This window comes from Belonocnema kinseyi, chromosome 4 (genome assembly GCF_010883055.1).
Source record: "Belonocnema kinseyi isolate 2016_QV_RU_SX_M_011 chromosome 4, B_treatae_v1, whole genome shotgun sequence".
Classification (NCBI taxonomy): domain Eukaryota; kingdom Metazoa; phylum Arthropoda; class Insecta; order Hymenoptera; family Cynipidae; genus Belonocnema; species Belonocnema kinseyi.
The window spans coordinates 138,562,111-138,587,610 of NC_046660.1; the positions used below are offsets into that span (position 1 = coordinate 138,562,111).

General features: G+C 33.2%; 1 protein-coding gene across 1 annotated transcript; it reads left to right on the plus strand.

The window, feature by feature from the left end:
* Positions 1 to 20,862: 20,862 nt before the first annotated feature.
* LOC117171132 lies at positions 20,863 to 22,471 on the plus strand. The gene is made up of 4 exons (XM_033358184.1): positions 20,863 to 21,028; positions 21,144 to 21,306; positions 21,392 to 21,452; positions 22,354 to 22,471. Exons 1-4 carry the CDS (start codon positions 21,026 to 21,028, stop codon positions 22,469 to 22,471), a joined length of 345 nt encoding a protein of 114 aa, XP_033214075.1. The 5' UTR covers positions 20,863 to 21,025.
* The last annotated feature ends 3,029 nt before the right edge of the window (positions 22,472 to 25,500 follow it).

The window sequence follows — 25,500 nt, forward strand, 5'->3', positions numbered from 1 at the left end:
TTTCCCCGTGAAATCGGCTGAAATTAATGTTTCGTTGAAATCAAACACTAGAGTATAATTTGTTGGATTGTTATAACCAAATTTCATAAACATATATATTAAATAAGTGCCTCTGCATATATAAAATGCATTGATACATGTAGGGGCATTTTGTGAATGGCCCCTTAACAAATGCATTAAACGGTCACTCTTTGATATAAAAAATCCATTTTTTGCATAATTGTTCATTTTATCCCTAAATTAATGTTCTGATAGAGGAAACTGACGTTTGACAATATTTTATATTTTTATTAACAATTCTTGTCAATAAATGCATTTAATAGACGCTTTCAAATAGCAAAAATCTTTTTCTTGATGAAATGTTGATTATATAGTATCATAAAAAATGAAACTCCTACGACGCAAGAGTCGTAAATAGTGAAAGTCAAGAAGACACAAAAATACAATGGATACGTGCGTGAACTTTTCAATGTTCTTCCAAAAAAACAGCGTAGGAATTGAACGTTGACTGACGAGAAAAATGTGAGAAACGGAACAAGTAAAAAACGAAACAACTAAAAATCGCTTGTGTCTGTTGATTTCGTGTTTTTCTTGTGGTATATGAAGTTTTATCAGTTGTAAGTTTCAAATCATTCCTTCATAAGTTTTAATCGAAAACCTTATTTTCGATAAAATTGATTGTTCTAACAATGAATGAATTTAAAGTTCCGAAGCAAGTGGTTTGTGATTTTCTTATCACAAGTGGCGACAAAGATAAAGGAAAACTTCTAAGCTATATCAAAGCCAATTATGATATCAAAGACGAATGTCTGAGAGCAATCGAAGATAAGTTATCTTATTTCATGTCCACATTTGAACAACAGTGGAAAAAAGCTTTTTATAACATAACATTTAGGTTTCAGGAATTCGGAATAGCCGCTTTCAGATTTCTCTGTTCAATTCGTTGGATTTTGTCCCGGGAGAAGACCTTCAGATGATTTCGAGAATAGCTCAAAATCACCTAAGAGACTAAAACTTCTTAAAATTTGGGAATGTTATTCTGACTGACATACAGAGTGCATTCCTGAGTATTTTGCGATTTTCTCGTAAAACTAAAATCGCTAATGACATGAGTAAACTGTTGTCAAATGATGATGATGATGAACACGATGAATTGCCTGATGAACTAGCATATTCAGAATTAGCACTGATTGAGGACGCAAAATTGAGTGAAAATCAGTATCAAGTTATTCGTATACAAGCCAAAGCTAAAAATGCTGATATCTACGCATCTTACAGGAGCCTAGCAGATGCCAAAAAAAGTTACTACCCCCCAGAATCTCATATTATCTTAACGAAAGGGGGTGTGAGTATTAACACGCAAGCATTGCTGGGTCACACAGTATCTCGCTTGATGGAAATATCTGGAATCATATCCCCAAATTTAGTTGACAGACATAATCTTTCAATGATGTTATATATGCTCCGCAAAACCCTCCATGATGAACAATTTGGAAAAAATCAAACTCTTCTCTGTAAAGTTCAAAAACTTCTCTTTTGGTCTCTCCATAATACATGCTTGGATAAGATTCGTAGAATGTATCCTTCACATTGTGTATCGCATAGAATTCTGCAAATGGGCAGCGAAGTTAGCCGATGAAAAACAGAAAATGAGCGATGCGAAGAAGAGAATTCAAAAAGAATTTTGGGAGAAATGGGCCTGGTCGTGGATGTTCCACAACATAGGTCTGGAGCATCTACTAATGGAAATAGTGCTCGACGATTCTTTGAAGATCCTGAATTGGCTTCGAGTATCACCGAGTTTGCTAAAGTATTAATCGAGAAATTTGGCGTTATTTCGAAAGCTATGGCATCAGGAAAGAGAATAGACATCAAATTCGGAGAATATTTCCAGCAAACTGCAAAACTTTACGTCAGCTTATATAGTTGGTTCCATATGCCTGTGACAGGCCACAAGATCCTTATACATGGCGCTAAGGTAATTGAAAATGCCCCATTGCCTATCGGCCAATTGGCAGAAGAGTTCCAAGAGGCGAATAGCAAGATATTCAAAAGGATAAGGGAATTCAATTCCCGTAAATTCAATGAAGATTTGTGTTATAAGTTGTTGATCATGACTGATCCCTACATAAAAAACTTCAGAACTCTTAAGGAGAGGCTCCCTCGTCCCATGGATGTACAAATTCAGGATCTGCTGATTGCAGATGATTGAGACAAGAATGGGCAACGCTGCTGAATACCAGAATTTTTCCTTCAAAAATAGTTAAGCCTCATGATTTTGATCATCCTCATTGCTTATAATATTCTAAAAAGATTTTGAGTCTAGACGTTTTACGATTCGGTTCCTTATTTAAAGGTGATGTTAACTAGTGGACTCGAAACACAGATTTCTTCTATACGAAAGAATTATTTTAAGAATTGATTGATCATGATTGTTTATAACAATGGGAAATGTTGTTGGATGACAATATATTTCGTAGGAGTTTCATTTTCATGATATAATCAACATTTCAGCAAGAAAGAGATTTTTCCTATTTGAAAGCGTCTAATAAATGCATTTTTTGATAAGAATTATTAATAAAAATGAAAAATATTGTCAAACGTCAGTTTCCTTCATCAGAATATTAGTTTAGTGATAAAATGAACCATTATAAAAAAAAATGGATTTGTTTCTATCAAAGAGTGACCGTTTAATGCATTTGTTAATCAGTGTTGTTCATAACAATGGTAAATATTTTTATTGTCCATTTCTTTCATGGAATTTTTCTTTTTGAAGGCAATCCTAATGATTGCGCAGAAAAAATGCATTTTATATATACAGAGAGGCTTATTTATTAAATTTGTTTATAAAATTTGCTTATAAAAATAAAAAAATTACATTTTAGGTTTGATTTCAAAGAAACATTCATTTTATTTGATTTCGGGGGGAAAAAACGCGATGAAAAGAACTTCCAGGCTTCAGTGTACAGCAATAATCGATTTTGTTCATAAATTAGTTTATAACAAGTGAACAGATTGCAAGAACTTCATTTAAGTTATTAGGATTTGTCAATCGATTGTAAATCTATTAATTTTTCACCTTTCTGAGGTAAAATCAACGAACGCTACAGAATATGCAGCTCAAATATAAAAAATTATGTTTTTTTGGCATTTTGAAATTTAAATAACAACCAAACAGAGCCTTTTTTAGCAAAATTGCCCTCGACAGACCTCATCAGAATTTAATTAGCTTTAATTTAAAAAAAAGATGTAATCGGATGAAAATGATAGGCTCTGGATCATTTTGAACCCCAATTTTCTAATTCGCCGCACTGTGCGCGCTGCGATAGGCGAACAAGGCGAAGGGGGGTCTTAGCTTCGAGAAAAAGCATCCGGCAGTCGCCTTCGAGCTTTGGAGCCGAAAGGACGAGCATTTCCGTGCACTTCCGCTTGGCCTCATGTTCCAGCGCGCGATGGAGGGTTCTCTCGAGCAGCGCTACGCAATCAAATTTGATGTAAAACTTGGAAAATCGGCTTCGAATACTTACTTAATGATTTATCAGGCCTACGGGGATGATTACCTTTTAAAATGACAAGCTTTCAGGTTGCACAGATCCTCTAAGGATGGCCGGGAAGAGGTCGCCGACAAAGCCCGGACTGGAAGTATAAAAGCAATGCTCATTGTCTTTTTTGACATCCAGGGTATTGTTCATCACGAATTTGTACCGCCTGGAACAAGTTTGAATGCTGCTTTTTACGTGGAGGTTCTCAAAAGATTAAAAAAGAGGATCGCCAGTGTCAGGAGCGCAATCAAAGGCACCTGGAGGCTTCACCACGATAACGCGCCCAGTCACACCGCCTTCCTCGTCAGGAATTATGTCAGTTGATGATAACGATTACTAATTACATTTTGAAATGTCAACGAGAACGATCACTAGTTAGGCTGTTATTAATACGACGATAACGATAACTGGTTCCTTTTAAAAAGTAACTTACGCATCACTGGCATCTCTTGATGTAATTTTTTTCGGATTCTTCACAATCCTTACTCCTGTACCCAAGTACCGTCTTATCTACATACATGAAATTTTTCATATATATGCCTAGCAAAGAAAGGTACGTACAGTATGTACAGAAGTGGCACTGCAACAGTTCTCTGGGGTCCACCTTTGTTCCTTTGTCTTTTTTCGTATCTCCTACGTACGACGGTCAATTTATTTTTATCAGAATAATAGGCACCTTATATCAATAGAGCCTCACACGTAATCTCTAAGTAGCAGATGCCGCTTGCATGTATAAAAATCAACGACGAAGGAAAAGATATACCTAACCGTGTGGTGAAAAAGTGATAAGTTAGTTGCTAAAGTAGTCGCTTCATTTCTCTACATTGACTACAAACCTACCAAAAATGACGTCAAAAGTGAATCTATTAGACCCATAGTCCATTAGATACCAAAAAAAATATTAGGCAGTGCCAAAATAGAATGTTTCAGTATTTTCGTCGTGGCGGTCAAAACGCACGATGAGGGTTCTTGTGAATTAAAGCAGTCAGGGAGGGCTGACTGTAAACACACTTTAGGGCCTCCTGTTTTATTTGTGATTATTGAGGGGTACTATGTGACTTCTTTTCATCAGATGGGTCTCACTGTTTTTTGTTTAGGCGGGCATGTGATTTTGCTCGCCTAGGCGACGAAAATACACGTGTCTGGAAGGTATCATCCACGGACATCTATCGTGAACGTGTGATTCTGGTAGATGTCAGTAAGAGCTCCTTGACAGGCTTAGGGTGTTTCGTTACTTCGAAAGCTCTGTGAACTTTTGGCGGTACAACTTCGAGATTCTGAAGGGAATCTTCGATTTGTTAGTCGAGGACCTTTAGGAAAACTTCGGCGCGTATCATGGCACAGCATTGGATGCTCTTGAAATTCTGTACAAAATGAGCCCAGGATGAAGCTAATTTGTCTATTTATAAGTAGATATTGCAAAAATAACGAAAATTTCAGTGATTCCTTAAATTTTTAATAACTTAAGTAATAATTAATGTTTTTTGATGTTCCGGTGTGACGCTGATGCCAGCAATGTATAAAATATATTTAACGGGTTTGTCAGAGAGATTAAAGAAAGAAGTTGAGGAAAAAATTATAGAGCCACTAAATCAGACAGGGTTTAGAAAAGGAATGGGGTTGATGGACAACTTATATGTTCTAAACTATCTAGTAAACAAAAGAATGAAAAAGGAAAGAGGGGCAATGATAGCAATGTTCGTGCACTTAAAGGCGGCGTTTGACTCATTAGATCGTGGCAAAGTAAAAAAAGTTATGGTGCAAAAGGGGATAAGAGAGGGATTAATAAAGAGATTATCGGAAATTTTTAGAGAGACAAAAGGCAGAGTAAAGGTAGAAGAGAAAGTAAAAGATACTTTCTGGTTGGTGAGAGAAATGCAGAAAAGATGGCCTCTAAGCCCGCTTTTATTTAATATATTAATATCAGACTTGGAAGAAGAAATGAGGAAAAAAGGTTGGGGACGAATTAGGATCGGAAAGGAAAATATATATACACTGGCATACGCAAACGACAAAGTGTTGATGGCAGAGGATGAAGAAGGGATTGTGGGATTCATTACAGGATTAGAGAAATACTTAGATGGAAAAATGCTGAATTTAAATGTAGAAAAGATAAAGATAATGAGGTTTAGAATAGGAGGGGGAAGGAAGAAAAAATGGACGGGCAGATGGAAGGGAATAAAGTTTGAACAAGTAAAAGAGTTTAAATATTTTGGATATATTTGGCAAACGAATGGAGATAATAGAGCTCATATAATGAAAAGGGTAAAAAAAGCAGCAGGGGTAATAAAACAGATATGGGGAATAGAAAAAAGAAGGTTGACAAAAAATTGAAGAAGGAGAATGTGGTTATTCGATACGCTGGTATGGCCGGTATTAGATTATGGAGTAGAAATATGGGGGTGGAAACATTAGAAAGATATTGAGAGTTTACAAGAAAGGTACATAAGATGGACCTTATGGGCAGACTAGAGGACGCCAGGATTAATGGTGAGAGAAGAAGCGCAAAGGAATAAATTAAGTATTAGAGTGGGAAAGAGGGTATGGAAATTTGAGAAGAAGCTTAGAGAGGGAAATAGAGGGGAGTTAGCGAAAAAGTGTTTGATGGAGGTAGAAGAGAGGGAGGACGATATAATTAACGAGTTGGGAAGAAGAAAGACGAGAGTTTTTTAATGCTAGAAACACAGAAGACTGGACTGGTGTACACTATAAAGAATTGGAGAAAAAGGAGAGGGAAAGACAATTAATAGAAATATGGGGGATGATTGAGGAATCAAAGTACAATAAATGTTATAAGATGATATAAAAATAAGGAGTATCAAAGTATTTAGAAAAGGGAAATGAGGTAAGGGTGGGGATGTTTTGGGAAAAAGAAGAGAACAGATAGTGTAGAATATGTGAATGGGAGGAGAAAACATGGGAAGGATGTAAGAGAGGAATGGAAGATAAGGGAAGCTGGCAAGAGAATGTGCTTAAGATTCTAGGGGAGGATGGATTAGGAGATGAATGGATGAAGAAGTTGGAGGGTGCTAGAGGAGCGAGTGAGAGAGAATGAAAGAATGCATGTGAAAAAATGACAAATTGAAGGTATACAAAAAAGTGAAAGAAAAAGGAAAGGAAGTCGCTTAGATTAGAGGAGTAAAGATTGTAAGTACTGTTTATATAATAGTATAAGTAGACTAAGATGCATTTGCGCGCTCATTTTCTCTCTCTCGTTTGCACTCTTGCTTTCGTTGTCTCACTCACTCGTTTGCTAATAAGTCCTAAATTGCGATATTACAGGAAATAGAGATAAGGAACTACACTGTAAAAAAATATTTGTGTAAAATTACAAAGTTTCGGAAAATTACATACTGTATCATTGTAAATATCACACTTCACTATGTGATTTTACAAAAGTATGTGAAATTACAACCCATAGCGATGTTAATAAAAGAACCCTCGAACAGCAGTATAATATTACACACTCGATAAAAATAAAATTACATATTCCCTCGTACGAACTTTACATACAGAAGGGAAAATTCAGCCGCAGCATGTAAAAATACCATGCGTCGGTAAAATCACTTTCCTGTGATTTAAAATTACATCGAGATTTTTAATTTTACTAAAGATTTCATTTTACCCTGGCGGAAACTGTAATATTTTTGATTTATAATTAATTGAAAATTTAGAATAATTAATCAAATAATATGTGAATACGAAAGCGTCTCTCGTTTTCGTTGTTTATCGATGACTTCATCCTCTAATTTTGAAGCATTTTTATTCTTAATGCGAGGAAATTGACAGCTATGTTCAAATTTTTTGACAGCTTTTACACAAAAATAGATCGAATTCAAGCTATTTCTAATTTGCCTGTTACATTTTCTGCTACTGGAACGGAAGAAATTCGGTGATTCAAAACGTATATTTCATATTCTTGTTAAGGAATATTTAAACATGAAAAAATACCCATAGTATCTAATGTGTTTTAGGTAGGTGGTTACGTGCCCGGCTTGTCTTTCTTCAATCTCCATGAAATTGTACGAAGTTTGAGCTTCGAGTGTTCGAAACCTACCGCCCTAATAAATTTTCTTTTCTTTTATTCTTTCACATAATGAATTTTACATTTTCGTGTGTAAAATTATCGACCGAATTGGAATATCACAACAGATGCAATTGTGAAATTCATCGCTAGGTGGATTCTTACAATTTTTCGTAAAGCTACTCCGATACACGAGGGTCCTTTTATTTACATCCACCAGAGATGTAAAATTCAACAGATTTTTACAGTGTAGATATAAGACTATGTAAATAGTTGTTAATAATTGTATATAGTGAAGATAAGAAAAAAAATGTAAGCAGTTGTAAGGAATATATAGCTTTGTCTCTCGGAAGCGTCGTCTACCAAGTCTTATGGAAATCAGTGTAGTAAGGAAAATTAACTCTGAGTCAAAAAGAACCTCAGAATGAGAAAGTATTAGTTTTATGCGAAAAATTACTTTCGCGAATTTCATCAAATGTCGACGTTTTAAAGACCCCTGAGTCAGAAAAACAAGTTTTTACGTCAGTGTCTGCCTGGCGTCGTCGTCGTCGTTGCTTTAATACAAAAATATAAAAAATACTTCTCAATTACTTTTTTCGATAAAATCTACATTACCAAAGTTATAATATTTTAAAAATCCAAAAAACCAAACGAAAATGGACATTTGAAGCCAAAAAAGCGTTATATGGGAAAAAAGTCAAGATGAGAAAAACGTTATTTTTTCAAGGCCCTAAATGATTATTTTATTATCTTTTTCAATTTTGTTAGAAAAAAAATCGAAATTTCAAATTTTGACCGCACAAAAAATAATGAATTATTAAATTCTCATTCATAATGCTCCATTTTTGATAGAAATTCAAAAAGTTAAAACAAAGCAAGATATGAAAAGAGATAGATCGACAAAAATTGTTCAACTAAAAGAGATCTACAAATTTGTCATGAATTACATTTTTATAGGATAAGTAGTTTTATTTTTATTAATAAAAAATATAATTGAAAATAAAAAAATCAAATTGTTTACAAGCGATACAAGTTACGAGAACAAATGAGACCACATTTATTTAACCAAAAAATATTTACAAATTTTGTTACGAATAATTTTTGGTAGAAAGAGGAGTTTTTCTTTAATCTTAAAAAAAAAACAAAATTAAAAATTAAAAATTAAAAAAAATATATATATATAAACAAGGCAATAAGATTAAGTATGTTTTAATTGCCATGCATATTATGAATTGTAATGATATACATTTATTGGCATGATTCATGTTTTAGCGCAGCTAAGAATATAATTTAATGCAAAATAAGAAACGAATATTAAAGTAATCATGATAAATACAATTTGTAGATTATTTTGCAATATCTGAATAAGAAATCCCAGGCAGAGTTACATAAAAAATGTATTATATTTGATATAAAAGTGTTGAGCATAATGTACAAAAGTTGACATTTTGGACAAAATCGAGTGCGAAACACGAGATACGTGATGAGAATGTGTTCGTTGAAGCCGAAAGAGCTTCAGCGAAAGAGAGTTTACAATCACAAAATTACAGCTGTCAATTCATTGACATGGATTCATTGTATTTGTATAATTTATAATAAAAGAAATGGTTAGCTTTGCACATTAAAAAGCACGATAACCTATCATAATTGTTTATTAAATTAATTTATTTATTCGGAACTAATAGTACATTGTCTCGTTTTCGCGAAAAATTCAAATTTTGATTTTTTATAACATTAATTTAAATTTTCTCTCCTCTAAGACGTGCTTAAGGTAGTATTTCGTATGGGAAACCGGCAAAGAATATTTACAAATCTCTCGGTACATCTTCACCTCCCACTCCTGCCCCCTCAGCAGCAGCGGCTATCACCAACCAGCCTGATCTCGCTGCTATAATCAGTAATGCTGCCTTAAAAGGACAAAAGCAAGCGCTTGCGCACTCACGTGAGATTTTCTCTGGTATCACAGACTTTGAAAACAAGCAATAGGCATTTGATGATAATTTTCTTACCTTGATACAAACGATTAAAGTAGACACTGCTGGTAACACTAATTGGATTTCTGTACTCGAAGTTGGCTTAAAAATGGAAAAAGAGAAAATAACTAAGATTAAAAAGGAAGTCAGTGGTTTGAAAATAAAAGTGGCTACAATTGAGTATATTCTTGACGTAAATGAGCAGGCGGCCCTTCAAACTACTCTGGAAATTCATAATTTCCCTATCAAACCCAATAAAGGTCTTATTACTACCATGACTGGTTCTTGATATTTCCTTTGTAAGGGAAGATGTTGTCAAAATACACAGGATTATCAAGGCACCTGCACCGAAACCTACCCTTCAGCAATCAGTAACTGCGAGACAATTTCATTAAAAGGCGGAAGGTTCTTAGAGACTTCTCTACTAATAATCTAGGGTGATCAAGCAAAGGTAAACATAACGTTTGTTTACGCGAGGCCCTGTCATCTTTGTATAGGAAAATCTATGCCATTGCCCTGGATCTTAGAAAAGACAACATAATCAAGTATCTTTGATCTGCGGGGGGGGGGGGGACATTTTTTCTCGCAAGGAGGATGGGTCTCCACGAACGTACCTGGGTCCTACTTTCATCTTTTGTATGTATGTTGGGAAATATAAGATAACCTGAAATTTAGGGCGATTTCCAACTTATCAAACATACATAATAATTGTTTTTAATATAAAAATTTTACTTAATAACTCAGATGTTTTTCAGTTCTTCTAACTATGTTTTCGGGATTGATTATGTTCCATACGGGCACTTTTTTAAGTTTCTTGCCCTGTATTAGAGATTGATACTTGTACGGTATACTTAAAATTTCAATCTTTATTACCAGCTAAGATTCTTTTAGTTTTATATCTAAACTGCCATTTCAGAAATTATAGGATACTACTTATACTTATTTGTAATAACTTAAATTGGGCTCTGTAGGTTATTGATCATGATATTTCAATTTCGACTATGTATTCCAATGAACTAACATTCTTTCCGGTAACTGAAAGAGTGGCGCTTAAAAAAATGGCGGATGCAATATGGCGTCTAGGAGTTAAATTCAAGATAAATCATTTCAAATGTGAGCATGTTCTGTTTTTTTAAAGTTAAAATGCTATACGGGGTTCTGCGAAGGGATTGTTTTTTATTGAATGATTGAGCAGACCCAAAATGGCGTCCTGATATGGAAGGTGCACCACTTAAATTATGCGCCTAAATTTTTTCGTACCTAAGCCACACTGTAAAAAAAGTTTTAGTGATATTTACAATCAGATAGTAATTATTCATGCATTGTATTGTCAAATTACAATATGTAACCTGATTAATTTACGATACTTCAGTACTTATTTGCAATCTAGTGTAATTTCACTTCACGTTACAACAAAACAGAAAACAGAACGGAGGTTGTTCAATTTGCAGTCGACTGTAAAATTACTACGTCCGATGATGGAAATTATTCGATCAGTGTGAGACATAGTAAGTTTACCTAAGGTGATAAATTTACTTGGGGTGTTAAGTCTATAAAAGTGTATGTAAATTTTGACGATATGTGCTTTTCTATCGCGAGGGAGTAAGTCCGCGCTGATGCACCCGATGGATGTATTTCTTCATAGCGGACGCATGTTGAGAAAAAAAGTATGTATTTTTACAAAATTTTGCTTTTTTACTATGTGCCACACCGATCAAATAATTTCCATCGTCGCAGGATGTAAATTTACACCAACTTCTTTTACAGCGCAGACACGAAAAAATGGTTCAGACAAAACTTGATTAGCATAATGAGGGTCATTTATGCGTTTAACTAGCTTTGACATTGAGATCCATTTTTAAGATCATTTGAAGGTCATATTTTTCTTCAATAGGACCCTCTTTTTTTATACCGATTTGATGAAAGCAAAAAATTGTACGTTTACGTTAAACGTACACTACCTTAAAAAGGTAGCTCAAATTCAAATCTGATAAATTTTACATTTTTTACAAACAATCTGATACCCACGTGGTAGAAAGGGGTTGATTTTAGACGTCAAGGGTTGGAGCCCAAAAGTCGAAGAGGGTATTTTCGAGGAGCCCAACAATCAAAGACTCGATTGACACTGAAAAATTCTCGAAAAAATGATTTCTTTACAATTTCATATTTACGTGGCAGAGTGAGATTGATTTTAGACTTTAAGAGTTCGAGCCCAAAAATCGGAGTGGGTATTTTTGTTCATCCTTAACATAGGCCTAGGTGCGCATCGTTCATTCGATACATACATACATTTTCCTTCCGCAATCTACCCTTACATTATTCACTGGTTCGGAGAGGGGAACTAATTTTAAGTGCCTAACAAAACTGGGAACATAAATTGATTGGAGAATAATTTTAAGTCTTGATTAAAAATATTCACATAACCCACATAACACGCAATGTAACAGAAATATTGCAGAAATATTTAATTAAAACATTGGCAACATTCCAAATGAATATTGAACCAGCGTTCGAGAAACATTAAAACGTCCGACTCTGGCAATATTTGTCTGAAATGTTCGAGCTATATTTCAAAAGAATGTTGTCTAATCTAGTCCATTCGGACACTATATTTAATCAAAAATTCCGCCTTTTTTAACAACGCAAAGAAGCCAAATACTCCTCATTCAATTAGAATAATCTTGTCAATCCGAATAATGCCATTTATTACGTTTATAAAAAAATACATGATCTTCGACAAGGAAAGGTTTCTGGAACTGATTTATTATTTAATAAATAAGTTATTAATACAAACGCCAATGCGTACATAATAATATAGTTAGTTTCATAATTTAAATTATTCTTCATCAAGATCGCTTTCTTCATTGTCAGCAACTAGACATTCATCCTCATTTTCATTTGCTTCCAGACTAAGCTCGTCCTCCATTTCATCGTCTTGTTAATCTGCTCTCTTCTTATCTCTGCAAAGCCGAACCGTTAATTGGTTTCAATACAATATAAGAAAATTTTAAACTTCTACCAGTTTATCACTTTTTATCAGACTTTAAATTATTTCTTCACTTCATGGCATGCCTCTTCAAAGTTTCGTGAACAAAAATTTAAGTGCATTAAATTCCCCGTAGAATTAAAAAAATAATGTTTACCTTATATAGTTTAGGAGATACAGCCTTGGGCATTACCTATATATTTCTGAAATATTTGTAAAGATAAAATGTAGTTTTTCTTCTTGTGAAACCGCATATTTTTCTGTGCACGTCCCACACGTCCGAGGTAGTACAACTTCGGATGTATGAGGTATATAACATTAGATTTTTTTACATTTCTCTTTTATTTAGCCTGATTTTACTTATTCTGTTCTGAATATTCTAGCTACAGTGAAGAGGAAATATACTATTTCACAAGAACTAAAACAAAACTTATTTTTATTTATTAGAAAAAATATAAATTGCAAAATATATATCTCCTAAACATTATTAGAGAAGAAATTCCTTGTTTCACGGTGAATGAAATGCTCTTTAAGTTTGGTTGAGACAAATTCAAAGTAGGCCGCTCTGAAGTAAAGAATTGTTCTAAAGACTGAGAAAAACTGAAATTTTGCACATTTTTTCCTAAATTTTAATCTATCCCAGATGCCCAACGATATTTAACGTTTGGATGCTTGTTTCGTATGGTAAATTATAGAGCTAAATTTACAAAAGCATCGCTTTGGAGTTACTTTGACAAAAATGTACATAATAACCTGAAAATAAAAAAAAATAGAAATTAAGTTCATTCAACAATCCATTCAGCGATTTTTTTTCCTTTTTGTCTTAAGCCAGCCAATCGTGTGGCGTCACAGAAATGATTTGAGAAGAAATACGAGAGGTGCAGGCCCTCTTGGGATGAACTCAATCCGGACCCATCGTGAAAGATGAGACAGATTTCAGATGCTCAACTAAATTTTAGGATAATTTCAAGAGCTTCGGTCACTATTAAAATAGTCAGAGTTGTTGCACAATTATAGGGTCAGAATGTAGTGGACTAATCTCTAGCGGAATCAAATGAAGTTGATTCTGACCCTATTGTTGTCCAACATCTCAGCATTTATTACCCCTCATAAAATTTATTTCAGCTTTATGAGATCCATGAAAATAGTTCACTCTCTTCTCTCTGACCAATCTGTTCTTGGCTTGAGAAAACCATCTTGATCCTAAAGTCCTGATCTTATGATCCGTAGCATTTGGATGCGATACCCGAATACTCTCTGTAATTAAAAATTAAAATTTTAATATGATTTCTTTCGTAGTGATTAGAAAAAAATTTAATGTATTTTATTTTATAATTACTTACTTTTAATTAAGGTCGTGAAATTAGTGTCTTTAAGGGGAGATTTTGGCTTCTTCCTTCCTGATCAGCTATAGAGAAGAGCTACATTATTTGAGAAAAGCCTGTAGCAGATATTGGCCAGAATATTGTTCAAGCTATTTCCACTATTAGCTCCCAATGCTTGTGTCTGTAAATATAAAATCAATTATATAATTTTATGAGTGCAAGCTTACATCAGGAAACATATACCACATTTTTTCTAATTAATCATTTAGTAATTTAAACTTGTTTGTGAAATTTACCATTCTATTTTTTAATTCTTTGTTTCTCAGCGTTGCACTAATTGCCAATAGGTCCGCCTGCGTCTTTATTGGCAATGCTGGCCAATCAACAGAATCAAGAAATGAAATATTACAGGCATTTACGGCAGAGTTATTTTGTGACTGCAATTTCAAGTCTCTGAGGTGTATTATAATTTCATTGATCTTTCTAAGGGAGAATTCTTCATAAGTGAGACCTATAATAGAAAAATGTCTATAAATAATTAATTACAAATTCATTTATGCATACATTTAAATAATGCAATCATTTGTCGCTCAAATATGTTGTGTTCCAAAGAGAACAAGACGACACATATCTTACCAAAGTTACCAAAATATTTTTAATGATTAAGTTACAAGTATTTCAACGTAAAAAAAGGAAACGCGAATCACCAAAAAAGGTCAAAACTTTTGTGAAAAATGTGATATTTTTTAATTTAAAATATTAATTTACATTTTTTGTTTTATTCTGGTAGAAGTTCTGTTATTTTTTCTAAATACATTAGAATTTTATTTCTGTGACTCTTTTCTTATCGTGTATCACTTTAGCATGAAACGTGAATTTTCGTTGTCGAGGAAGAAAAATCCCTCTTTTATCCAAGGGACGGGCACGAGAACACTAAAAAATGATTTCGAGAAAACCCAAGAGAAAAAAAGATCTGTGGTTTTTGATGTATTTCGAAGGAAGACACGAAATTCTATCATAATCGAAAAAGAATAAGGTATAGATACACATATAGGATCAACAAATATCAAACTTTGCACAAAAGTTTTGACCATTTCTTGATAATTAGCGTTTTCAATCTTGAAAATTCAAATAATCATATCTTTTTGATACAAAACATTTTTTGCAAATCGATAAGATAGATGTTGTCTTATTTATTTCGAAAACAGCATATTTTACTGACAAATGATTCTGTATAATGTCTATATGTTTAGATCTGAAATTAAATCTCCGAATGTCATAGTTTTCAATAAATTGCCAGACTTTCTCTCCTGATATGCAAGAATCTAGAGACAGTTTTCTAAACTTCTTTATCTCTTCGGATTATCAAGTGGGTTGGGTCTCGATTTTTTTGTTGCAAAACAGGAGTTTTTTAATTTTACTTGGGACTGTCTGCGAAAAATTTCAAGGAGAGGTTCGTTTCAAAAAAACTTGTCTTTCTGAAAATATAATTGTAAGAGAATGTTATACAGGTTGTCCAAAAGGTCCCGGGACAGCCAAATAAATCCTTAGGTACAATTTTTTTTGGAGAAGTTTGAGGTAATTCTTGAAGTAACATTCAAAGAGGAATCAAGTGGTGATCTCAGTTTTGACCTTGACCATGACTTTCATGGTTATATCAATACCACCTTTATTTTTTCAAATGGAATGGCCCATTTTCGACATTGGCAATCGAAAGAGCGGAAAATATTACGTTAAGAAGTGTAGTCAGGTCATAGGTAAGGTGTGCCCTTCATGGACGTATCAAGGTCATTCAAAGTTCTATATGGTCTGAACATTTTTTCGCAAGCTAGCTGGGGAAAATCATCCTCTTACCCTACTTACTTACTTACTTAAACAATGAGCATTAAATGGTGAACATTCGGCAACCTTGACCATGAACATCAAGGTCATATAAAGATCATTCTTTGTTTTTAATTGAAACGACTCTGTTTGACATCGGAAATCGAAAGAAGCGAAAATTTTACATCGAAATGTATAGTCAGGTCATAGGTAAGGTTTGACCTTTATGGACATATCAAGGCCATGCAAAATTTAATATGGTGTCACTACACTTTTTGAGGTAAAATTTCCCGTTCTTTCAATTTCCGATGTCAAACAGAGTCGTTTCAATTAAAAAAACAAAGAGTGACCTCGATATGTCCTTGATGATCATGGTCAAGGTCACTCGTTGGTCACTATTTAATGTACATTTTTTGAGTAAGTAAGTAGAGTAAGAGGATGATTTTCACAAGCTAGCTTGCGAAAAAATTTTCAGAACCTATGGAAGTTTGAATGACCTTGATACGTCTATCACGGTCACACCTTACCTATGACCCGACTACACTTTTTAACGTAAAATTTTTCGCTCTTTCGATTGCCAAGGTGAAAAATGGGCCATTCTATTTTTAAAAAATACAGGTGACCTTGAACTAACCATTAAAGTCATGGTCAAGGTAAGTCTAAGGTCACCACTGGATTTCTCGTTGAATGTTAGTTCAAGATTTACCTCAACCTTCTCCAAAAAAATTGCACCTAAGGATTTATTTGGCTGTCCCGGAACTTTTTGGACACCCTGTATAGTTAAACTACGTATTTACCTGGTAAGTGTTGAATTTAACGAAACTTTACGTATACTCAAATAACAAAAATTAAAATTTGCAAAAATTAAACTTCTCTGATTATTATTAAAAAACTTAGATGTCAGAAATTTCAAAATCAGGAAGTGGTTGAGGATGAGAAGTTGGAGGATCAGAATGAGAAGGTGCAGTTGCAGTATTCTCATCTAGAGACATATTAAAGCAAACATTTAAGTATTATGCTTTCTTACAGAATAAAAATAAGAAAGTTGACATATTTGCATGTGAAGATTTTCTAAACTTACCTGCAACCTCATGGCGGCCAGTTGAGTCAAGTCTTCTTCATTTTGACGGGTGAAGTGGTATGTTCGGGATACTCACTTTTTCCTCGCTTATTATTGAAGGTTTTGATTTTGTCGTTAAGTTTGGTTCGCCATCGGGTTTCGATAACTTGCTGATACCAGTCAGATCATCCGAAGAAAGTTGTTTATTTTTATTGGTCTTAAATGACGAATTGAACTGAAAATCAGGTGAAGGGGATTTTCTGGCCCTGCCTTGTTTGGTCTTTTTAAGTTTTTCCGCATAGTTTTTCGTGGCCTCACTATCAATATCCGTCATTATTAAAGCTTCTAATAGTTTTTGTTTGCCCTTTCCACCGTGCCTATGTGTATAAGGAATGAATTAAAATAAAATATTCAAATTTTTTCCATTGTTTTAAATAATAACATAATTATAATAAAGTTAGCATCAATAGCAAAATATATTTTCAGCCTTACTTGTCCTTTTTAAATGTTTCAGCACATCATGCCGAGTCCAAGAAGGCAAGGGATCCGTCAGATTTGATACTGCATCATTTATTTCAGACTGACTTTTATAAGATGGCCAATAACAAATAATTTTTTCCCCTCCGACATTTCTTGTCCACTTTGTAGGAATTTGGATTTGGATACTATGGTGAAAATAAAGGAGCACTAGTTTCACAGTATAATAAAGATTTTTTTTACATTTACAATTATTCTAAGATTACCCAAGAATATGAATGATTAATAGTCTATATTAATATCATTAATTCTTTTTTCCGCAAACCATGCAAAAATTACAAGAGGTATTTTTCGTAGAATTTTTCAAGACAAGTAATTTTTTTCTGAACCTTGTTTTTACCTTTCGTGGTTTTTGAAGGAAATGAAACAATACGACATTCTTTTTAAATCATACTTTCGAGATTGAAGCAGTGGGTTACCAAAAACCAAACTTACAAGATATGTATCACGAATTGCAAACTATTTTTAAATCAAAAATTCAAATTGAGATTCTTAAAAGAATTCACTTTCTAGAATTTAAAAAAATAGCCGATACTTTGCCATTTTTTAAAAGCTTTCGAATTTTTCGGGAATCAAAAATTGAATAAGCAAGAACTTTCATGCCGAATAAAAAAATCGACAATCCCTACCCTCGTTCTAAAAATTATGAATTGATTCCTTTCTTTTCACCAAGAAATAATTCATCAGATACCAAATCATTTTCACATCCAAAGCTGGACCCCATTCCTTGATTTGAAAGGGATTTGTTTAAATATCACTGATTTCATTATTTTATATAAATTTTTTATAAAGTCGAAAGATTGCTAAAGTATTATTAACTTATATTATTTTATAATTTTACACTTTTCGAGACTAGTTTTTTTTGTAAAGAATTATTTTTAGTTCTTTTTCGTTTGCTTTGAGATCTTTTTTTGAAAAGATTAATACAAGTGAAAATAAATATTAAACCAGTAATTCGATTGTTCAAAATTTCGCCGAGTTCTCTCTGATTCTCTTTCTGATAGATTTTCCTAAAATTATGGTACACGGCAATCCAAATTCAGCTTATTTCATATAAACCTATCAACGTATCATCCAGTATTTTAGGAGAGTAATGGCCTATTAATTACTTGAAGTAATTGAGAATGAAGTATTGGAAATACGATTGCTCGTTCATTGTTTCTCGGGATCTTCCACAATTTTGCTTTTAATTCTTTCAAAGGCCATAAATGAAGTTCCTGGCTATTTTGGTCTATTTCGTGAATATTGAAGAAACTGGAATTATGGGGCTTATCATACAGATCGTCTAATGAAAGGTGCTTCTTCCCTACCAAATATATATTATTTTCCTCATATTCTATAATGTTTAGAATTGATGTAATGGATCCATCTTTTAGTAAAACGCAGTTTTTTCTTGAACTATTTCTGTCGATCGAAAAAAGTTCATGATTGAGAATCTTATATTGTGCAGTCATTTAAAAATTATTATTATTGATCCATGGTTCGCTAGAATGACGCTTTTTGAGTAATTTATTGGCATTAGACGTTAGGTTGTTTAGGTTATCTAAAATTTCCATTTCAGCGTACCGTCTTGCCAACTGCTGTAAGGGTTTACTGTTCTTTCTTAATTTTCTTTTAATAGTGTTCATATAATTTTCGAAGCGAAATGCAATAAAGGAGTCTACATGTCCATATTTTTTAACATCTTTGCAAAATTCTTTTCCGCAAAATATTTCAAATGTTTGAATTAAATACTCTAGAAGTTCTTGAGCGTAGCTAATGTTTCCTGGAATTTTGGCCATAATTGCACACCAGGCGGGCCCTCCAACCATAGCAAAATACCGTTTGTACACAGGATTGTTGCGCCGTCTCTAAATTCTTTTAAGAATTCATTAGCATCAACCGGGTGATGAGTTCCATAATATGCTCCAATCAGGTATACGATTGTTGAATTCGTATCAGAGCAAAGAATCAGCCACAAAGCTTTAGACGAAGATTTGTATATAGGTAAACCGTCAATGTTGAACATCAAATTCATGTTATTACCAGCATTTCCCTTATAACTGCGTTGCTTCAGAATTGAGGCAACAGATCGGTCCAGACCAAGATGGAGATACTCTCCTCCATCAGACATGTAGGTGATTTTTGTGGATATAAGCGTTCGCAGGAGAGTCAGGCACTGTGTGGTAACACATAATCAGTAAACTGACTTGAAATAAGAAGCGGTGCAGTGAGAACAATCAAAGAAACTTCGTACAGTAGTGACCATGCACGCAAAGCATTTTTAAATTTTTCATCTTTATTTTGACGAGAATTTATTTATTCTTTGTCTTCTTCTGTGTCAGAATCTTCGAAATTTTTGTCCGTATCACTATCCGACACATCCCATTAAATTATTTTTTCATCGTATTCTTCGAAATCAAAATCTAGTATCTTTTCTAAGTCATTTCCTCCATCTTCAGTTTGACTTTTGTCACTTCTATCACTATCCTCAACACTGGTTTTCAAAGAAACCTCTTTAGGATTACTTCCACTTTTTGAACTTATTTCTGTCTGTGTATGAGCCTAGGTTTCTTCTTCAAACGTATCAAAAATCATGTTTTTATCCACATATAATTCATTCACATATATCTTATCCACAACTACTTCATCCACGGCTTTGGTGTATTTAGACTTTTCAGGCAACTTTTAAACTAAAAATAGTTGCAAATCTGAGTCTGTTTAGAACGTAGTCTACGAATATGCCTGCTTGAATATCCACGGGCACAAAATAAATTATTCTTCGGCATATTTTCACAGATCACAAGAAAAAATTTACAATCTGAAATAAATATTCCAATTTCAACATAATACATATTTGGCTCAATATTTGCCGAGTAGGAGGGAACCAAACTTAATAAATTTTCGTGGATATCGACTGTCTCGGCCCTTTCCACTGATTATAGGCATTTTTTAAAGAAATAAATATTTGACCTTTAAAAAATAGCGAATTAAACTTTTTTCATAGCACTATTAAAAATGTATGGATTTCTACAACAATTTCACAATACAAGTGTAAAATTGCGAACATAGCATCGGCATGACAAAATTGCAAGACATGTTTGTAAGTGTTAAAAATCGTTAAGTTGCCGTCAAGTATTCGAATACATGTATTAGAGCGCTTATAAATCGAAAATTGTGCACAAGGAATTCCCGATATTAATAAACTTCATGAGATTTGTGAAAGGAATTCACGAAATTTATGGAATTCGCGGGATCATGGAATTCGGGAAATTCAAGACATTCCTGGAATCCACGACTTGAAATAAAATTCTAATGATTTAGAAAAAATAAGAGAACTTCTATCAGAATAAAACAAAAAAATGTTTCCTTTTTTTACGTTGAAATACTTTTAACTTAATCATTAAAAATATTATGATAACTTTGGTAAGATATGTATCGTCTTGTTCTCTTTGGAAAACAACATATTTAAGCGACAAATGATTGCAAGATTTAAAATGAATGCGTAAATGAATTTATAATTAATATTTTGTAATTAATTATTTATAGACATTTTTCTATTATAGGTCTCACTTATGAAGAATTATCCCTAAGAAAGATGAATTAAATTTTAATACACCTCAGAGACTTGAAATTGCAGTCACAAAATAACTCTGCAGTAAATACCTTTAATATTTCATTTCTTGATTCTGTTGATTGTCTAGAATTGCCAATAAAGACGCAGGCGGACCTATTGGCAATTAGTGAAAGGCTGAGAAACAAAGAATTAAAAAATATAATGGTAAAGTTCACAAACTAGTTTAAATTACTGAATGATTAATTAGAGAAAATGTGGTATATATTTCCTGATGTAAGCTTGCACTCATAAAATTATATAATTCATTCTATATTTACAGGCACAGGAATTGGGAGATATTGGTGGAAATAGCTTGAACAATGTTATGGCCAATATCTGTTACAGGCTTTTCTCAAATAACGTAGCTCTTCTCTATAGCTGGTCAGAAAGGAAGAAACCAAAATCTTCCTTTGAAGACACTAATTTTACAACCTTAATTATAAGTAAGTAATTATAAAATAAAATACATTCATTTTTTTCTAATCACTACGAAAGAAAGCATATTAAAATTTTAATTTTTAATTAAAGACAGTATTCGGGTATCGCATCCCAATGCTACGGATCATGAGATCAGGACTTTAGGATCAAGGTGGTTGATGGGCCCGGATTGAGTTCAACCTAAGAGGGCCTGCACCTCTCGTTTTTGTTCTGAAATCATTTCAGTAACTCCAAAGCGATGATTTTGTAAATTTAGCTCTATAATTTACCATACGAAACAAGCATCCAAACATTAAATATCGTTGGACATCTGGGATAGATTAAAATTTAGGAAAAAATGTGCAAAATTTCAGTTTTTCTCAGTCTTTAAAACAATTCTTTACTTCAGAGCAGCCTACTTTGAATTTATTTCAACCAAACTTAAAGGGCATTTTATTCACCGTGAAACAACATATTTCTTATCTAATAATGTTTAGGAGATATATATTTTGCAATTTAAATTTTTCTAAAAAAATAGAAACAAGTTTTGTTTTAGTTCTTGTGAAATAGTGTATTTCCTATTCACGGTAGATAAGAATGTTCAAAATAGAGTAAATAAAATCAGGCGAAATAAAAAGGAAATGTAAAAAAGTATAATGTTATAGATCTCATACGTCCGAAGTTGTACTACCGCGGACGTTTCGGAGATGTAACTTTTTTTTTTAGATTTCCTTTTCTTTGAGTCTGATTGAACTAATACTTTGACTATTTTTTATACAGTGCACAAAAAAATATGCGGTTTCACAAGAAGAAAAGCTACATTTTATTTTTACAAATATTTCATAAATATATAAATAATGCCTAAGGCTGTATCTTCTGAACTATATAAGGTAAACATTATTTTTTTAATTCTACGGGGAATTTAATGCACTTAAATTTTTGTTCACGAAACTTTGAAGAGGCATGCCATGAAGTGAACAAATAATTTAAAGTCTGATAAAAAGTGATAAACCAGTAAAAGTTTTAAATTTTCTTATATTGTATTGAAACCAATTAATGGTATTCCTTTGCAGAGATAAAAAGAGAGCAGATCAACAGGACGATGAAATAGAGGACGAGCTTAGTCTGGAAGCAAATGAAAATGATGATGAATGTCTAGATGCTAATGATGAAGAGCGCGATTTTGATTAAGAATAATTTAAATTATGAAACTAACTATATTATTATGTTTTCTTTGGCGTTTATATTAATAACTTATTTATTAAATAATAAATCAGTTCCAGAAACCTTTCCCTTGTCTGAGATGATGTATTTTTTTTTAAACGTAATAAATAGCATTATTCGGATCTACAAGATTATTCTACTTGAATGAGGAGTATTTAGCTTCTCTGCATTGTTAAAAAGGCGGAATTGTTGATTAAATATAGTGTCCGAATGGACTAGATTAGACACCACCGGAATTAGTTTTTATTTTGACTCTTTAGTTATCCAACACCATCGATTTTCTAACAGTGTATACTATAGTCTCTTTGTTATTCTTTATAAAAATGTTAGTAAAGTACTATAGAAACTTTTAAGGATGATGAAGGCAATCTTTACCTGAAATTCATACGACATTTTCGAAACAATGTTTCGGCAACGTTGCACAGATATATTAATGAAAATTTAGAGACCATATTTTGACAATATTTCGTGAACACTTTGAAGACACATACGGTAATCTCGATTCAACATTGTTTTAAAATATTGCTCGAACATTTCAGACAAATATTGCCCGAGTCGGACATTTTCATGTTTCTCGAACGCTGCTGCAATATTCATTTAGAATGTTGCCAATGTTTCAAATAAATATTTCTGCAATATTTCTGCAACATTGAGTGTTATGTGGGAAGTCTTTTGTCTTTTTATTCGCAAATTGGCTCGTTGTTAGCCGTCGGGAGCTTGGAATGCTGCGTTAGCATTCTGATAACAAGATTTTAGTTTAAGCGCGAACGGAGAGATTTGCAAAGTCGTATAGAGTTTTAAATCAATATGGCTCAAAATAATATTTCGAGCCACATTTATTATATGCAATAAAGAATGTGAGTATTTGCTCGTAACAAGCTACACCGGAATTTAGTAATTACGTCCCAGAAATTTAGGGCAACTTATGAATGAGACAAGCCTAACTTTTCCTTTTCCTTTACATTTTCAGGCCAAGTTTTTTATTTGGAGCCAAGCAAAAAAAAAAGAGAGAGAAAAGAAAGAGAGATATATATTTATATATAGCGGGGGAGAGAAAGAAATGGGGGTTGCATTACAATTTTGATTTAACCATATTCTTGTCTATAACTACTAGTCATGCGCTGTAATTCTTCTGTCTCTGGAATGAAATTTTGTTGAGGGTCTAACATACTTCCCTACTTCCTGGAAGGAGGAAAAGTCAGCATAGCATTCGAGGGGGTTGTCCCGATATAATCATATGTCTTGCCTTTTCCACCCGGTAAGGAGGCTTGCATTAAAAAGTATTGAAAAATTTCATTCTGCCAAGAAATAGAAAAATTTTAATCCCTTTTAATTTAGCAAATTTTTTCTTTTTCATTTACTGTTTTTCTAATAATAATGAGGTAAAAAGCTCTTTAAAACATAGCACTAGTCATTTTACGATGTCTGGATTAATTCCCACACATAATGTTCTGGTGAAAAATAATTTTTTTAAATTTTTTATCATGACTTTATATTTTTGTAATTGATAATATTTGAACAAAGCAAACATTTTACGATGAAGATATGTATTCTTGTATACAATCCTACTAGATTGTGCAAATTTTATGCTTTTGGAGTGCGTTCTGATGCTTCAAACGAAAATTTTGTTTTTAATTTAATAGAGGTTACGTCTGGCAACTGAGATCGGCTTTAAAAGGGATTGGAATCTTTTAATTTTCGTCTCCTAATGAGGATTAAAAAACAAAGGACAGAAACGGCATTATTAGTGATTCAAAATTTGTAATACCTTTCAATGCAAGGCTTTTTGCCGGGCATTCTCATTGTAACCATGCGTAGGGTATCCCTCTCATTGACGGGGGGTCCCTAGTGAAGGGATAATCACGACGGCTAATGCTACTCGAGTTCGAGTTCGCGTGGTTTCTTACGAAGGGTTGCGTTGGCCAGGGGGTTTAGGGGAATTATTGGTTCGTCCTCATCCCCTGATTCACGTAATCTCGAAGAGTACTGAAGTGGAAGAGAGATTCTATACAAAAAAGAAAGATATCTCTCTTCAAAATCATAATGTTTTTAGTGGGGAAGTGCTTTTTGTTTTTCTTTCAATTTCGTGATGCGTTATGCCCGGCTGACAAGGCCCGAGCCAATAGAAGTGGTCCTGGCTTTGGACCCTGAGGTGGAAAAGCCAGTTGATGGTGCACAAGGGTGAGTTAAAGATTTGTACCTTTTTTATTTTATAATTTTTTTTATTAAGTTTGAACTATTTTTGTTGTTGTCAAGAATTCATTTTTAACTTGAAATTTTAACTATTGCAACTGTAGTTGTAAATGTAATGTTTTTATAACAGAAATTCTTCTATTTCATGAAAAACTCATTTACCTTTTGAAAGTTGATTCTTTTGTTAGATTTTTGGTAGGCCAAGGATTAATTCTTTTAGTGAGAAATGCTTCTCTGTCTGGTTGCAAATATAACTGTTTTATTGAAAATTCGTCGTTTTGGTTGAATTTAGCATTCATTTAAGTTTCAATATTCCGGGCTAGACATTTTTGCGATTTTAAATGTTTTCCATTGGAAATCCCTATCTATTTTGAAGCACCCCTTTTTATTAGAATTATCAAATAAAGATCAATTTATTAACATATAAATAAGTTCTAATCTTAAATTATTCAATTTCTAGCGTTTTGTCATTAGCCTAATTTCAAAATCTTAATCTTGAAATTATTAAATTTCATGATAAATCCATTTAAATTTAAATCGTTTTATATTTAGTGCTTCAATTTAGAAATTCTACAATTCAACTCCTTTTCCAGGTCAAATTGTTCAGAATCATTATATATATATATCTCCCGACATCCGGCTACGCCTTTCTTTGAGCCTCGTTGTGAATACATTTCTTGCCACACAGCTTCAATTGCCCAAACAATCCTATCATTTAGGGTAGCTGTGAATATCTTATAAAGCGTGTTCAGACAAGTTATTGGCCTGTAGTTCTTCGGGTCAGCTAAGTTGCCTATTTTCGG

What these genes read in the sequence shown, in the direction of transcription:
- LOC117171132 (XM_033358184.1), top strand. An exon ending in TTTTACAACCTTAATTATAA is followed by an intron (nt 21,307 to 21,391) that starts GTAAGTAATTAT and finishes TTTTAATTAAAG; the next exon opens with ACAGTATTCGGGTATCGCAT. An exon ending in ATCAGGACTTTAGGATCAAG is followed by an intron (nt 21,453 to 22,353) that starts GTGGTTGATGGG and finishes ATTCCTTTGCAG; the next exon opens with AGATAAAAAGAGAGCAGATC.